A 17,563-nucleotide genomic window follows, 5' to 3' on the forward strand; every position below is an offset into this window, starting at 1 on the left:
GCTGGGTGGCTGGAAGGATGGGCTGGTGAAGAGCAAGGTGCCTTGATCTTCAGCACGATGCAGTTTCTTTTGTGGAGGTTGGTTTTAATGTACTGGAGAAAGATGACCTTGGTTTGTCTTTCCTTTCTGCCCCTTGCTTGTGCTATCAGTGCAAAAGGATGACTTCTGTCTTTGTGGTACTTTCAAAAATGAAGGAAGAAGTTCTGCTGGAGTGTTTTGGGAGGCAAAGCTAGAAAAGTGGGCCCACGTGAACCTAGTGAGGTTCAACAAGCCCGAGCGTGAGGCACTGCGTGGGGCAATCCCAGACATGAATGAGTGAAGAACTCCTTGAGAGCAGCCCTGCAGAGAAGGACCTGGGGGTTCTGGTGGGCAAAAAGCTCGACACGAGCCAGCACTGTGTGTTAGCAGCCCAGAAGGGCAACTGGGTCCTGGGCTGCATCAACAGGGGAGTGGGCAGCAGGGCAGGGAGGGGATTGTGCCCCTCTGCTCTGCCTTGTGAGGCCCCACCTGGAGCCTGCGTTCAGCTCTGGGGCCCAGCACAAGAAGGATGTTAACAGGTCCAGAGGAGGCCAAGAGGACGATCAGAGGCTGGAGCCAGGCTGAGGGAGCTGGGGGTGTTCAGCCTGGAGAAGAGAAGGCTGTGAGGAAACCTCATTGCAGCTTTTTAATACTTTAAGGGGTCTTATAAAAAGTCGCTCTCCATTTTTTTTTTTTTTGCCCAGGCAGATAATGATAGGACAAGGGGGAATGGTTTTAAACTAAAAGAGGGTAAGGTTTGTGGCTGCCCCATCCCTGGCAGTGCCCAAGGCCAGGCTGGATGGGGCTTTGGGCAGCCTGGGCTGGTGGGAGGTGTCCCTGACCATGGCAGGGAGTGGCACTAGGTGGGCTTTGAGGGCCCTTCCAGCCCAAACCGTCCTGGGATCCTATGATATAACAGAGAGGTATTACGGAATAGGATTCTAGAATGGTTTAAAGAGCAGTGGACTTTTTGCTCCAGTGGGTGCTGGTGTGTGTCTGTTCCAGTAAGCACCTTCCAAATGTGCAAGCACTGTTTCTTCATGGCTGAGTGAAGTAAAAGCCCTGTAAGCTTTAAAATGCAATTTTGCTTTGCAATGTGATGGTGTAAAAATGGTGCTATGTTCTCTTCATAGATCTTTAAATAGAAGTAGTCAGCATAAAGCAGCTTGAGTAACAAGTGAGTTAACTTCAACTGCGTTAGGAAATGAACTGGATTCTGTTTCTCTTATAAACAAACACTGTCTGATAAATTATTGTTTAAAAGCTTATAAAAGATGGTGTTTGAACTGGGTCTGTTGGTCTCAGCCTCTGCGATTTTATTACTGGTTTATCCTTTTTTTAAAAAAACATGACCATAGGTGGTAGTTGTGTTCCAGAGCATTAAAGATGAGCCTTATTTTAGCTCGTGTAGGATCTTCTTACTACTTATTCTCCTCCTTTTATTTGAAGAACAGGTTTAAATGCAACACACTGTTCTCTGTTTTCAGAAATGAACACAGCTAGCAACCCTACGTAACGTGCTGATGGCATCCTGCGCTGCACTGGGATCACTAAGTCCAGGAGGGTGTGATGCCTAGAAATCTCCTCTCAGATTTTCCTGAAGCGACATCCGAAATCTCTCCAAATCACGTGATTGGGAGCATGGAGAGGGGTGGCAGCGTGGAGAACCGTGGCAACCAAGCGAGGTGCAAAAATCTTGCTATGGTAAGTGCTTAATGAGCCTTCTGCTTAGTGATACGAATCACACGAGTAGCTTTGTTCACATCACAAGACTTTATTTTTTTTTTTTAAGCATTGATCTTTGCGAGTTCCAGCACTAAATGGCTGGTTGTGGTCTTGGTTGTTAACGAGCTGGAAGGCTAGAAGTGTTCTGGTCTGGTACAACAGCTTGCTATTCTGGTCTGATTGTCTCAGAGAGCCTGCAGAGTGCCTTTGCCCGGCCATCCCTTCCAGGGAACCGGGCACAGCATTTAGGATGTGCATTGCACTGGATAACTTGGTTCCACTGCCCGCATGTGGTGCGTGGTTCGATGTGTAGCTCCAGGAATGACTTAAAGCAAGGGTAAAGGAGCCTGGGGATGGTGCTGGGTTCAGTATGCTGTTTTTTGCTCAAGGTGTTTGTTGACACTACTGAACGAAGCTCTCGGCTTATTCCTTCGTATAATTAGGTGAGTAACAAAGAGCTCACCACAAACAAAGCTCTCTTCGCATTAGCGAATATGAGTGTGCGGCCATTTAAATAGTGCGTGAGTAATTGAGGGAGTAGGATGCAGTTCTGCATTTTTCTAATTAGCAGGATGATTCAGGCAGTGAACTCAGCAGGATGGTTTGTACCGTGCCATGCTAAGCCTCGAAAGCAGGTATGGTTCCCTGTGCGTTTTCTTCATTATCGCAGCCGTTTGGAAAGCGTCCGCTTTTAATTGAGGAGAGAGCACTCTGCTAAACGTGCTTTCCCTAAACGGGAACCGAAATTTCGGTCTTGCATTAAACATGAGATTAAGCTTTCCATATCTTCCCTTCTGCCCTCCCTGCCAGCTTCCTTTTAGGGAACTAGCTTGTTGTGAAAGACCAAGTTGGCAAGTCGGTACCTGCGTTTTTCTGTATAACTCAGAAATGCTCTGTTTTGTGCGCTTTCATGAGCTTGTTGGCAACTGGAGGTAACTCTAAAGGTGTTCGTTCTTGGTTGTTTCTAACAAAAATACCACAGGTTAGTTAATATTCTGCTTTGTCCTTCAGCTTGTATCGCTAGGAAAAAGGCAAAACAAATAGTGCTACATTTAGTCCTTTAACTGTTTCTGATCTGCTCTAGAAAAAAAATGGGAAGCATCAGGGCAAGGGAGGTGAGGCAAGAGCCACGTATGCCATTTGGGCTGGGATATTAAGAGTATGTTGCTTATTCTATGGAAACTGATTGGATCTTAGAGAATTACAGTAGGAGTTGTGCTTTAATAACGAATTACAAGTTAATTTTATGCAATAGTCTGACTGCATTTTTTCCCAGTGTGTCAACTGGTAGCCAGTCATGTTTCCATGGGTTTTGTTCTTGGCTGTGGCAGCAGGCACAAGACTGGTCGTTTGAGAAAATCAGTATTGAATAACGAGGCTATATATAAATCAGTGTGTTTGTACAGCCTCATCCTGAGTGTGCTGTGTCAGGAAATGACATAGATTACCTTAATCTAACTAGATCTTACCATGTGATAACCCATATGATGATGCATCAGCTGGAATTAGAATCCCTTCAGTCCGTACTGGAGTCATTTATAGACGGAGTACAATCTGACTGCGGGCTGAGGCAATTCCCATCAGACTCGTGCATCAGCTGAAGAAGTTCCTAAAGCCTCTAGTCCTTTACTTGGTATGAGCTTGTGCATGAAGAAAGTGAAGTATAGATTGATAGTTTAATTCTGGTGCTCTTCAGTGCTCCTCAGATCTTTATCTTTTTTTCTCTTTTATGATCTGATGTAAGAAAACAGTATTCTACTGTCTTGTACCTTGTGCATTTTCATCGCTGAAACAGGCTTTAGAAATCCTCAGGATAAAGAGTAGTATTCATCAGAATACTTCCTCTGTATTCTTGTGTAACTGTGTATTAAAAGCAAGATTTTTACGCTCCACTAAGTGGATCAGGGGATTCACATGCGGAAAAACTAGTTGCTGTGAAAATGCTCCAACGTTACCTTCTTCTTCCTGTAGCTTTGCTCTAAAGGTTCAGAAGGTGCGGAACTTCTGGGGGCCTAATGGGAAGGAGAGGATAGTGAACTTTGAAGATAAATAATTTCTTAGTGGACCAATCTCAAGAGAGGAAGGGAGGGTCAGACTTCCAGGCACACCGGACATTCTTAGCTCTGGAACAGAAGCAGCAGCAGACTTACTTGACTCTTCATTTATCTCTTTCCTGGATCTGTTCAACTGGGGACACAACACAGAAGTTCAGGGTTGACTTTGAATTCTTCTAATGGCCTCGCAAAAAAAGCGTAGCCTTGTTTTTACGACAGGGTTGTACAGGTTTCTTCGTACTTGATTACGAAAAAGAGGCTCTTAAGCTTCCCAGTGTCGAACCACATTAGTCACTAAACATAACCTTTGTGTTGCCTCTGTGGAATTCAAACAAACCTGGGGATGTGATAATGCAGACAGCCACCTGGGCCGGCTTTAGCCCATGCTGACAGCTTTGAGCTGGTTTGGCCGACTGTTGGCTGTCGTTGCACCCTGTGTGTCTGCGCTGGCGTTGCTTCTCGTGGAACCAGTTACCGCTTTAGGGACGGCTAGGAGATGGACACGAATTTCCAGGTGCCAAAATGTGCTTAAAACAAAGTCAGCGTGACTCTGAAGTCAGCTGTTGGCTGATGAGTTTAATTTCGACACATTTCTCACCCTCTTATCTACACAGTGGTGCACTGAGTTAATCTTTGACAATTGCAGTCCTTAAAATCACGTTTTTGAGTGGGAGAACAAGGTGTTGGTGTCTGTTCTGTCTTGATTGCAGTAGGACTTTCTGTATAAATCAGATGTTCAGGTCTGGATTTATGCTGTCGGATTTATCACAACAGTTGAAGACAAGTACAAGAGGTTACATTTAGATGGGTGGAATGTTTGCCTTGATATTTCCATGTCCCACCATCACCTAAACCTGTTTCCTACCACCAGCTTCTCTGCATCTTATAGCCATAAAAGCTATGAGGACCTGAATCTGCAGGTATATTCTGGCCTCTTTGTAATGAGGGTGGTGTAAAAACATATCCTTAGCAAAGGGATTTGACAGGTGTACCTCCTCGATGCGGGGGATCAGTTACCCTACCCAAGAGGGAGGGTGAACAAGCACATTCTGTTCTGCTCGGCAATTTTAAATCCCAAAAGCCATTCTTGAATAGGTGGTGTAAGAATTAACTTGCAATGAAATACGTCCTTAAAGTGCTGCAACTGTTTACTCTGGAGATAATACTAGGTCTTAGCTTTTTTTTTAAATAATTTCCCTTCTCTTAGATCAGATGAGTGCAGGCTGACTTCTTAAAGACAACCCTCTTTCACTGCTTCATTCCTGCAGTTGTGCTGTGTCTGTTCTCAGCCATGAGCAAGTGCTTTAGTTTCTAGGTGTGAATTACGTGCTAGGACAATGGTATCACCTGCTAAGATCATACCAGGAGGTGTTGGGTGTTCCTTAGGTGGCCTCTGCTGACCTGGAACTGCACTAGTAACAAACTGTACGGGTGTCTTGGATGTGTTGATGTGACTTCAGTACCTGTTGTATCCCAACGTGTCTTACTGAGTGCTAGGCTTGAGGGCTAGTGGGTTCCCAGTTACTCTCAATGGACCTTGCTCTGCTTTTTTTTTAATTTTCCCCTTTGTTTCAGACAGATCCCTGGTGAATGCCACAGTTAATCGCTGCTCTTTTGGGGCAGTGGTGACCTCCAGAACTCCATCAAGTGACTCTTTCTTCTGGTCGCTCATCAAGCGGCTTAAACTGGCAGGTGGTCATGATTCTTAAATATACCTTACTCTTTGTTATTTCTTTGAACAAGCTTCCTCTGTGGCTCCACAAAGATTTAATACCCAATCATCGAAGATCGTTTGTCACCGCAGATGCCTCGTATAGCGCAGGTGACGCTCTGCACACTGGTCGTGTGGATAAGAAGAGCAAGTATCTTGTGAGCGACAAGAGCTGCTTCAGCATCTGGTTCTACACGCTGCAGTCACTTAACTTGGGGCTGACCTGGCCAGTTTGTAGTTATGTCTCTTAGAGCCTAAAAGATATTCGCTGTGACCTTACCCTTTTTGCATCAGTACAGATCAGTCAAATGGAACAGACTTGGCAGATTTGGTTTTAGAAGTGCCCCAGCCTCTCTGAAGAGATCCTGGGATTCCAGTGTGCCTTTGGGAGGTCCCGGTAAAAGGTAGACTGTGTTTCCCCAACCCCCCTGGCTGCATTTGGGTGGGTGGCAGCTGTTCCTTGTGGGGCATGGAGAGCTGTGCTAAGCTTCATCTGCTTTAGGTTGATATTAGCGTGACTTGGAAGCAGTAGGCCTTGGGGAGGGGAAAAAAAAGACTCATTGTTCTTACCAGTAGGGTGAGCAGCTGGAGAGGAAGAGGAGCTTGAGAACTGCTTGCTTCAGACTGTGGGTGTAGAAGGAGGGTAAAGAGTGGCCTTGCTGTAAAATGTGCTGGGGAGAATGCCTCTCCTGGAGCGCACACAGTGCCTGTTACTTTCATGATCTATAAACTGCATCTTTCTGCTTCAAAACACAGAATCATTAGGGTTGGAAAAGCTCCTCCAAGATCACCTGGTCCAACCACCCCCTACCACCAATGTCACCCACTAAACCATGTCCCCAAGCACCACGTCCAACCTTTCCTTGAACACCCCCAGGGACGGTGACTCCACCACCTCCCTGGGCAACCCGTCCCAGTGCCTGACTGCTCTTTCTGAGAAGAAATGTCTCCTCATTTCCAACCTGAACCTCCCCTGGCACAACTTGAGGCCATTCCCTCTGGTCCTATCACTAGTTACCTGTGAGAAGAGGCCGAACCCCAGCTCCCCACAGCTTCCTTTCAGGTAGTTGCAGAGAGCAACAAGGTCTCCCCTGAGCCTCCTCTGCTCCAGACTAAAGCAGAACCTAGCTGATGATTACTCTGGCAGGTGGGTAGATCTGCTCTTTAACCCTCACTGATGGGCATTCCTGGACTTCCAGAGCAGTTTTTCTTGTACTCTATTACTTTCTCATTCAACGTTTACTTGAATTAAAGTTTCTGATATGTGAGAACTAATTTCCACGTCTTGCGTTCAGTGGATAGAGAAAAGATTTGTTGTAGTGATGTAATGTGGCCAACTTCTTACATGTTGGCATACGTACAGGGCTGTGTCTGCCTGCCTCCCACTCTTCAGTGTTTTAAAACCTAGCACGCTCCATTCTTCCAAGCTTCCTGTGCAGCGAAACTTTCGTCACTCCTGGCTTTGTTCTGGACCCAGTCCAGCTTGGCTGCATCCTTTTGAAAGTTCAGCGAGTGGATCTGAACTCCGTGTTCCGAGTGAGGATGTGCAGTTATTTCATCACCCTGGTTGTTATAGCCCAGGATGACACTTACATACCTGAGCAGCACTTTTTTTTTTTTTTTCTTCCCACTTCCTCTTTACAGCTCTCAGACTGACCCGCAGGTCCTTCTGTTATATATCACCACTTGTTCATCACTCTGTAATTGTGGTTTGTTTTTTTTCCCCAGTCAAAAATTCATCCTGGGGCCTCCTAGCACATTTGTATGGCTCACGAAGGTCTTCTTCTGTCCTGCCTGGTTCTTGCAGCTACATCTCGTATCAACAGATACCGAGCTAATGGTGTTCTGGTAGTGAACTATCAGATACCAGAGGTGTAGAGGAGCTTGCTCAGGACTTGTATCCCGAACTGCATACCGAAACAAGACATCATGCTGCTTCTCAAACATAATTCTCTCCCTGACCCCAGTTACAGAGGCACCTTCCACTAATTTGATCTAGGTTTCCTCGTTCATCTAGGATTCCTTATTCATCTATTGCTGTACTTTCCTGGCGCTTCGAATCGGTGTGTATCACATCTCGTGCTTATATTCCTTGGCCAAGTCAGTAGCCCTCTCAGGAGAAATTAGATCGGTGTGAAATGATTTGGTTGCTGTAAAAACAGTTAGTGGCTTTAGCCTGAAAGTTCCTCCAAACTTTCTCAATGGTGTTCTAAAACAAATTAAAGGGAAGAGGAAATTATAAGCTGATCAACCTATGTTTGATAACTAGAGATTGATCTTCAAAGTTGAAGTAGATATGTCATTGCTTTTCTAAAAGTGGGTTAGGTCTAACTTAGTAATCACAGAATCAGTCAGCTTGGAAGAGACCTCTCAGATCATCTAGTCCAACCTTTAACCTAGCGCTAGTTCATGATTTTATTTCATCTGGTTTATTTCTGTAACACTTCTGGATGGTTTGTTTCCCCACCTACAACCTGCTGACTACGCGCCTCGCTAACCATCGCGGTGCACGGGTACAATTACGTTAACAAGCTGCAGAAAACAACATTCGGGATTACAGTCCTTCACCAAATGGAATGGTACGATCAAAATAAGCAGCTGGCGGCTTGTAAAGGAAGTGCTTTTTTGACACAGCACCCAATTAAAGTGTGGAACTCACTGCCCCAGAATGCTGTGAATGTCGCTCGTTTAAACGAGCTTAAACAATAAGATGAATTTGGGCTAGAAAGGCTTATTATGGTCTGTTAAGCACGTAGGTGTGGGTGCAGCGGGGAACTCCTCGAGCTGCGTATTGCTGAAAACTGGGAGGATGTAGGGAGGAAAAAGATCACTCCATCCAGCGCACCCCAGTGCTGTTTTCCTCACCTTGTTCCCCTGTCCTGGGCATCAACAGGGGTGGCTCTGGGCAGGCTGCCGAGCTAAATGGACTTTTTGGTCTGATCCTGAATGGCAGTTCTTGTTCTTATCGGTAACTCACTCGCTTCCAGCCTAAACAGTGGAGCTGCACAACTCCTGCTTCCCCTTTCTATAAATACACCAGAAGTAATTTCCTCTTTCTTTTGCACTGAAGCTTTTGTACCTGTTCAGACGCTGTTCCTACACGCAGCGCTGTCTTATTTCCCCCATTTCTTTTTACTGGGAGACCTGTCTGCCGTGTTATTAGCAGGCTGGGGCTCAAGTGGTGCTACACGAGTCTCTTCCTACACGTGACAATAGTTTGCTCCCCTCTCCCTTCACGTTGTCTAAGAAGCACCCAGTCACTTCTCCCCCTCCCATGGAGCTGTGCCCATTCATTCTGTGGCACTGTGAAGTGACAGATAAGTCACTTGAATCCACCTTTGTGGTATTTTTCTGGTTTAAATGTAGTTCTTCGACATGGGTAATGCTGCTCGGTTCCCTAGCAGTTCCCAGAATAATTAATAGTTTAACCATTGCAGATGTCTTGGGATTTTCCCCTCTGTTTTCTGTTAAAGCTGTGCCAGTGATAGGCTCCTGGGCTCAGTGATGGATGGACTTCAGATTAATTGAGTGTGACCATCAGGCTGCTTCAGGATCTCCTGACTCTTCCTCCCCCAACGGAGCATCGGGGCTGAACCACCTCTTACTAAGCAAAACTCAGCGCAGCAGAGACAGCAAGTTGTACTGCGTGCACTTGGTAGGAGCAGCTGAATCGGTGTTGTGAAGCTTTCTGGGGCCCCTTGATATTCAGTGACTTTAATTGGCAGGTATGAAAGTGATCTTTTTTATGAAACGAGAGAAAAAAGCCATTCTCCTTCACAGCCTTTCTTGTTTGGCATGAAGAGGAAAAATTTGGCTGCACAGGACTCTAAAATATTAATGCCAGCTGAGCATACTTAGTCATTGCAGCTGTTTGCACCCTAAAATTCTTCTGGTCAAGCAGCCCTTTTAATCCCAGCTCAGGCACAATTTCCAGGTGTCAAACAGAGGCTGTCTTTTGTCAGTGGCTTTTAAGGTGGGCAGTGTTGTGCGTGTGCGAGGCTTGGTTTGGGAGGCGTATTTGTGTGTCGAGGAGAGTTGGTGGAAAGAAGGGAGTAGCTTGAGTAACTGAAGAGATTCCACTTGGACTGCTAAAAACCCAGATTCTTCAAAGAGAAATGATGCTGGAACACCATCCCAGTAGGAATAGGAACTGCTCTGATTAGTTCATTTTCCACATATTTCAAGTATTTGAAATAGGCTTGGTAACCTTAGCTGTAACTGGCACCGCTTAACCACAGCAAGATTCCTCACATCTTTCTGGGAGCTCCACTACAAGCGGTACGAGTGGGAGCTTTACAACACACCGCTCTTCTCAGAGCAGCGGGTGAATAACGCTGCTTTATAGCTGAGCCCCTTCGGTTGGACCAACCTGAGTATTCGCAGGTTTATCTCCACCCAGGTTTGTGGCATTGCTGCCCTGCCTCACAAACCAAAACTTGCCTTCCCGAGGGAGCTCCTAGCCAGGCTGGGCGCTTTGCATCCCAGCACAGTGACCTGCTGTAATGCTGCCCGCAATCTGGAGCTGCTGTCCTTTTTTTTTTTTTTGCTTTCACACAGAATCACAGAATGGAGAGGTGGGAAGGGACCTCTGGAGGTCACCTAGTCCAACCCCTGCCCGGCAGGGTCCCCTGGAGCACGTCTTTGAGGTGTGACGTTGCTCATCTGGAAAGGAAACGAGGAAGGAGACCGAAGAGCTAACTGAGCTGAGGTTCTCCTCTCAGACCCCGCTGTGCCGTTCACCCCAGGTGTATTTATGAAGGGGTGTTTACTCCTCTCAGATCCTCCGTGGAAAAAAGGAAGCTGCTCACTTCAGCAGGAGCAGCGAGGGGTGGTAACCTTGGCAGAGCTCTGACCGCACAAATCCGACCAGGCATGGAGAAGCGTTCAGTCCCATAGCACAGAGCTTCTGGAAGTCTTCTGGGCTTCTGGAAGCCTCTGCTTCAATTCACGTACCATTCTGCTCAGCCAAATGAGCAAAGCTCACGTGGGAGCAGCTCTTTTCAACGAAGAGTGTGGTGCAGTTACTGCAGGGCTGCTCGCTGGGTCTGCTGCCACCACGAAGCCCTTAAACAAAAAGCCCTTTCTCTGCCTGCGGAAGTCTGGTCCTTGCCATGAGCTCGCCCACAACAAAAGCTGCTTGGAGTCCTGTTCAGCCGGAGCAAGGACCTACCTCACAACAGCTCTTTTCCTGTCATTCTCTCCCTTACTAGACATAGCAGCCGAATGAGTATTTGGGTGGGGAAGGAAGGAGATTGCAACATCCATTAATGGGAAAAAAAGGAGGCTTGTCTGTCTCTCGCTTTTCAAGCGCAGCTGTAAAACGTTTCTCAGACTTTGAAAGCTGAGCTCTGCCGTGCGGTGGGTGCGAGCCGTGCAGTGCGTCAGCCTTTGAAGTCAGTGCTTTAAACAGGCAAGTGCAAATGGCATCCAACTCCAGGCTTTTGGAGCAGCCTTGCTGGAAGCTGGACTAAGTTACGTATTCTGACAGCGTATTTTGGGTGGCAAGATTTAAAACAAAAGTATCCCCACCTCTGTATTCGTCTCCCAGCCACCAAACCGCCTTCACCCTGAAGACAAGGAATGTGATCTCTAGAAATGAAGCTGCACCGTGAGCTGTTGAACCGACTTTGTATTTCCCTGGGAGATTTCCGTCTTCTGTTTTAACAGGGAACTGCCGGCTGTGGCTGAAGTCTGCAGCATCCACATAACTGCAGCCCCAAACCAGCAAGCCTGTCCTGGGGAGCGGGAGAGCTGAGAGGCTGCGTGATTCTCTTCTGTATTTTATCCGTAGATAAATGAATGAAACGTTCCCCTGACCACAAAGGGGAAGGCAACTAAGAGCCCTAAAGCGCAGATTTTTCTTGTCTGCAGTGTTTCGAAGTGCTTAGGCGCTAATTGCCACTTGGTACGAGGCAGTACTTCAGAATAGCAATCCGTAGGCATTGCTGTTCTGCGGAGGTCCACGGTAGGGGAGAAATTGAATCCAGAAAAGAGAAAACCTCACTTCTCGACAATGCTTAATTACATTCCAGAACTTACATAGCTCTCTTGGGAAACGTCCTTCCTGGATCCATTGTCTTAATGTAGTGCCTTTCCTAATCGTTCTTTGTCATCTCCCAGCTTCTGGAAAAGTGAGTGTTTCCCAGGGTGGAGGTGGAGGGAAAAGAGTTTGCACATTGCTGCCTAGGCTCTCACAGTGATGTTGTGCTAATCGAGTTAATCAAGAGCAGTGACTCACAGAAAATGAAGACTAGATGATCCCAGCGATTATTTATCACTCCTGTGCTCTACAGGAGCGTTTCCTGCCGGAGAAAATAGCCCAAGGCGTTTTCCTGCTAGGGAACACATCTGTGTGTGTGTTCTCAATCTTTTCTTTCCGTAACTCAGAGGTAACATTTTCAGAAACCTTTTTCCCCCTTATTATTCCTTTAACCTGTGATGGAATTCAGGCTCAGGGGGTTTGCGGAAACACAGGGAGCTGTATTTCAGTTCCAGCTCTGCCTTTCTGACAATGAAGTCCCCCTGTGGTCTAGAGCAGAAAGGGAACCAAGCCACCTGTTGGCCTGTCTTGAATACCCCCTGTCCCTCCTGTGCTGCTTGAAGAAGCTATCTCAGCACTTGTACAGGCACGGGGCCGTGGGGTGCCTTTTGTTGTTGGCTTTTTAATCTTTTTTTGTGGTCTTTTTAGCAATTTACTCCAATTCAAATGGACCTTGCTGAATTAAAGTTAAGTACTTCTAAGGATGATATAGCAGTTGCTGTGTCTCAGTCAAAACTAATGCGCTGTAAACTCCTGGCTTTTATTGTTTTGTAGTAAACGAATGCCTCTTTGGGCAGGTACGAAACAGCAAGGAGATGCTTCTGATGTGACTGCCGCCGGTTACATTGTGCTTCTTTCCCTCTTTAAAAAGAGGGTCCTGTGTTTGCTGTCCGTGTACTTCTCCGTAGTAATCTGTAGGGCGTTGATCTTTGTGGCTTTTTTCCCCCCCGTAGGATGATGAGAGTATGAAGTACTTAACCCACGAAGAGCAGGATGTTCTCATGTTCTTCGAGGAAACCATAGATGCCTTAGAAGACGACTTGGAGGAAGCCGTCCTACACGACAGTGGCATCCACTGTCAGTCTTCCAGGTCAACGGAAGAGAACGCGTCCAGCCATTCGGAGACCGAGGATATCATTGACTTAGTGCAGTCAACGCCCGAGAGCAGCGACCACGAAGGCCCTCCTAGCAAAGATGCAGAACCAGGTAGTAGTATTTCTTGAAAGCGCGGTTTTCCTTTTGACTCAGCCATGACAGCTAAAGAAATTCTGTGCCTGCCTTGCTACCCCAAGATCAATCTGTTACATATCAGGAGCCGTGAGGATCATGATTGTAACTTGATGTGTAATTGAGGGGTTGCTGAAATTGCTGTTCCTAAAGGGTTTTTTTTCTCATGATTAAGTTGTTGGACTGCTGTCTCAGTTCCTTAGTGTAATTAAATTGTACCAGAACTGAGTGTAACAGAGTCATCACGGCAAGGCAGACTGGTGCACAGCAGTGTGTTCACGTTCTGGTTCTCTGAGACCTCTTGAGGCTCTCCGAGAGTTTTAAGATAGCAAGTTGGTTATAGTATCACTTTGAGGGACCGAGGCACATGCTTCTAACAAAAGTTTGGGACAACACAGTGTACACAATTATTTCTTCACCCCATAGTTTGCTCTCCTTGCTTCTGGAGAACAGATTTATCACTAGTACACACGTTGTGATGTGACGTGTCCTCTCCTGTCTGTTGTAATCAAAAACAAGAATGTGCAAAACTTAGAGAAGCCTTTAAACATGGTAAAGCCAACGTACAGTTCGTGAATGAATGGCAGAAAGGGGACTGCTAGTGAATGTCTGGTAAATGTGGTGCTTTGAACTAGAGCACGCCCTCAAGATGTCATTGCTTGTTGTTAGTTATGGGCAAAAGTGGGCTGAGTTTGGGCTAGAAAGTTTTGGGGAGGGTAATACTGATGCTTGCTAATCCTAGGTGAAAGCCTTGTATTCTGCTCCGTGCAAAGACCTAATGAGGTTATTGTTGGTTTTTCTGTTTAGTGTTGGATGCTACCTGGCGAGCGGAGAGCCCTAAGCCAGCTGCACCTGCCGACCTTCCCTCGCATCCCTCGGAATCGCAGCCACTGCCCTGTGAGACTCCTCCTCTTCCTCCTCCGCCCCCTCCTGCCGTGCAGCATCCAAAATTGCTTCGCTCCATCCCCACCCCGCTCATCATGGCCCAGAAGATGTCCGAGCAGCAAATGGAGAGCAGGGTGCGCTTCCCCGGCGCCCTCAAGGAAGGGAGCTTGGACAGGAAGAAGACCCCTGTAGCCAACGGTGATTATTTTCCAAAGCACCCTCCTGCACCCGCCCCCAAACTGCACCGATTTCCCAGCAACATCAACATAACGAACGTCAGCGGCAAGGAATTCAACGAGACCATCTCCAAAGCGGCCGTTAACGTACAGGAGCGGAGAGCTCAGGTGCTGGCCAACATCAACGGCGGAGCCTTTCTGGCAGCCGAGCTGGAGGAGAAGCTGCACAAAAACGACTTCTTGTCGCGCAACAGGAGCTCTTCCTTAAGGGATCTCTCCTCCGAGCAAGCACGCTATGAGGCCCTGACGAAACTCGGTCTCGTTAAGGGAAAACCAGCTCAGGACCAAGTGGATCATGCCCCGAGTGCTCAGCGTCTGGATGCGCAGCCCAAGCAGGCAGACGCCGTTCCCAATGGGCATCAAAACATCCACGAGGTCTTAAAAAGCGAGCCCAGCCCTTTCCTTCCTACGGGCAAAACTGTAACAATCAAACCAGAGGGAGCTCTCGCTGCTAACAAGGTCGCTCAGCAGAACGCAGCAAAGGGCTTCAACGATTACAAGCAACCTAACCTCAGCCTGGATATGAGGAGGAGGTCGGGTTCGCTGCCCAGACCCTCGGGATTTCGCTCGCAAGGGATCACGGTCAAGTTCTCTGGACGTGGCTCAACAGAAGAAGCCAGGAGGGAGGCACTCCGCAAACTGGGACTGCTGAAAGAGACTGCGTAACGGGGGGGGGAGTGGTGTGGCATCGGAGGGGAATCCGAGCTTGGCTTTGCGCTAGAGCGATCCCAACAGGATTGGGATCGGACGGATTGGAAGAAGGAAGGGAAGTTCTCAGCTTCGGGCAAGCTCAGGAGGTACTGGGACTGGAATGACTGCTGGCGTTTAACTCTTGACTGGCAGCACGTAACGCCGAGTACGGGGGGGTGGTTTCAGCCCGCCGTCCTGCAGAGATGCTCGTCTGTTACTCCTTGTGACTGAGAACTGTATTTAAGTAGTGCTGGCCTGCAGCAGGGGGCACCGCGTTAGGGAAGTGCCTGGCGCAGTGCTGTTGTACGGAGCACGTTGAACGGAGGAGCTTCCTTTCGCTCTTTTTCTGAAGCCAAAACCGAGAGCTCTGTTTTGCACACGTGTCTGTCTGTCCAGGGGAGCTCGAGATGGGTCGGGCCTGAAGTTTCTGGCCCGGGTGACGCACTTCTGTGTCGTTTTGTTGTCTGTATTATCCGGCTTTGCTTTATTCCCTCCCCCGTGGTGAAGGCTGCTGCTTCCTTGCTCCGTGCCCGCTCGACGTCAGCCTGCACAGGGGGCGGTTTTGGTTCCGACCTTCTCCTCAGCAGAGCGACCCGAGCCCGGCGTTGTGGCTGCGTCGTTCTGCCCCTTACGGAGCCACCCGCTCCGTGGCCGTGCCCCAGGAAGCTCCACGTCCAGTGAGAGGCACCGGAGGGGCCTCGAGGGTGTGCGCGGCACGCCGGTCTCTGCGCTGACAGCCAAAGAGTCTCCTGACAATCTGAAACCCAGCTGGTCTGTACCGGGGGCGGGGGGGTGGAGCTCAGAAGCCATAGGAACAAGTCCGCTTTCTACCAAAGGGGAGAACCTTACTCGAAAGCCTTGCCTCTTACTGTAGTGTTCCCCTGAAGAAGCCGTTACTCCTCGAACAATCGCTGCGCTGCACTGACCAGGTCCAAGTTCTGTTACTTCTAAAAGCTCCTTTGGTCTCCTGCTTCGACAGAGCTCGTCATCCTCTGCTCAGAGCCGCCTTTGATCCTGCCCTGCCAATACCGAACAGGAGCTACAGCCAAAAGTCTCGCAGGCGAAGTGGAGTTGCAGGGGAGAGCAGTATGTACGGGCACGTCCTTCCCGAAGGCTCCCTGGTGGTGTACTGGCCTTTATTCAACAGACACGCTTTTAATGACAATCCCCAAACGTGTGTCTTGGTCTGATTTTTTTTTATTTTTGGTGTATGGCAAAGCTGCTCTTCTGCTGTAAAGCTCCCTCCCTTTCTGTACACCTGCCGCCATCAAGAACAGCCATCTTAGAACAAAATGCCAAAACCCAGCCCCTCCAAATTCCTCATTGTTACCCCTGCACATTTGAGAGTTCTCAGACTTTTTTTTTTTTTTCTAAAGAGAAAAATCTCCTTTATTCTCTGCACTTTCTAAAGCCTCGAGCAACCCCCTCGTTTCCCTAAGGAGCTGAGTAATAAACCTTGGCGGGGAGGAGGGGAGCGGCAATAATAGAAACTGCCCCACCCTTCAGAGAGGAGCTCTGACATAACTGTGATAAACAAGTTTGTATTCCTTGTGATAAAGTATTTCAAACTTGCTGAGCTGTACTTGTAAATGAAGCCGTCGTGAAGGAAAAATCTTTTCATAGCTGTTAACCTGCCTCATAAGTTAAAGGGTATTTTTTGTTTGTTCGTTTTTGTTTTTAAATTATCTGCTTGCTGCTTTAAATTTTTAATTGTGTTATGGTATCCGGCTTGTTCTGTTACGGAGTTATTCTTTTTCAGCCTTTTTCCTGGGTAAGCGATCATGTTCCTCCCTGCGACAGGCACACTACACACAAGCAACCAGTAATTAAAAATGCGGCCGTTCCTCGGTCTGGCAGAGCCCTTAAGCCTGCATAATCGAGTGTGAGAAGCGCTCCTGGAACAAAACAGGCTGCTTGTATGCCCAAAGTACATCAATCACAGCCTTATTTTGAGTCTGTAGCTCTAAATCAGAAAGAAAACGAAGCACATAAATACAGCGCAGCACCTGCCGTGGAGCCCCGCGCGTGGGTGACGTGGTGCCAATGCATCATGATTTATTAACTTAACTTGCTGAGGAAACCTAAATGTTTCATGGCCTCTGTGCTTTTAAAGCCTGGTAAAGAAAAATCTTACGTTAGAAATGCGATGTGCGCAGAGCCATCTTCGCAGCGACTCGCTTCTTGCCAGCTCTTCACCTGAGTTGTTGCCAGCTGAGCGTCCGCGCTAAGCAAGGAGGGGGACACCCGACACAAATTGTTTCGCTGAAATTCAGCCCCGTTTGCTGACTCTAATGTAACCCTAATAAATAATAATAATAAAGAACTGTAATATCCAAAGTATAAAGTTGCAGTACGCTGAATTAGCTGGATCCTGGTCTTTCACCCTTCGTGTAGGGCACTGTTCTCAGCTGCTGGGAAGGGAGACTTCGAGCTTCTTAAATTAACCCAATTCCTGCCCAGGGAGGACTCGGGCGAGGTATTTATTGTAGCCCTTCGTAATGGCAACTGTCCTGCTGGTGAGTTCTTCGCTGTGCCTAAAGTTGTAAGTAAAGCCGTGTACTACTCGACGTTAAGCGTCCAGCTGCTACCAGTCTGTACATAAACCTCGCTCTGGTTCGTGGCTCTCGTTCCGTGTGCCTGTGTTGCTGTGACTTTATTTTCCTCGGTTAGAAGTAACTGTCCTGCACAAAGCTGATCGGTCTTCTATTAAACTGGGATAAAACCAAAGAGGCGATGGCTGATGGGCAGCGGAATGTCGTTCTTTATCACCCAGTACCGCGCATCCCTCCTGGAGGAGGGAGGTGCCTTTCTGAATGGCTAATAGGGAATTTACTATGGGATTCAGTAACTTCTTGTAGCTGGGGATGTGCGGGCCAGAGCTCATCCTGTCTTGTTTCTAACAGGGAAGGGGCCGAGCCAAAACCAACACCTTTGGCCTTGGCCCTCACCAGAGGCCGGTCCCATTTAATCTTTTAAC

The 17,563-nt window shown here is 47.8% G+C and overlaps 1 protein-coding gene across 1 annotated transcript; it reads left to right on the plus strand.

Annotated features, from left to right (window-relative positions):
• Positions 1-1,541: 1,541 nt before the first annotated feature.
• PROSER2 (proline and serine rich 2) lies at positions 1,542-17,313 on the plus strand (the record flags this gene model as incomplete). Its single annotated transcript, XM_080581094.1, is given in 4 exon segments — positions 1,542-1,574; positions 1,576-1,722; positions 12,502-12,754; positions 13,583-17,313. Coding segments are annotated over 4 exon segments (1,413 nt in total). The 3' UTR covers positions 14,563-17,313.
• Between the last annotated feature and the right edge of the window lie 250 nt (positions 17,314-17,563).

The sequence above is a fragment of the Anser brachyrhynchus genome (assembly GCF_964034855.1).
Source record: "Anser brachyrhynchus genome assembly, chromosome: 1".
Classification (NCBI taxonomy): domain Eukaryota; kingdom Metazoa; phylum Chordata; class Aves; order Anseriformes; family Anatidae; genus Anser; species Anser brachyrhynchus.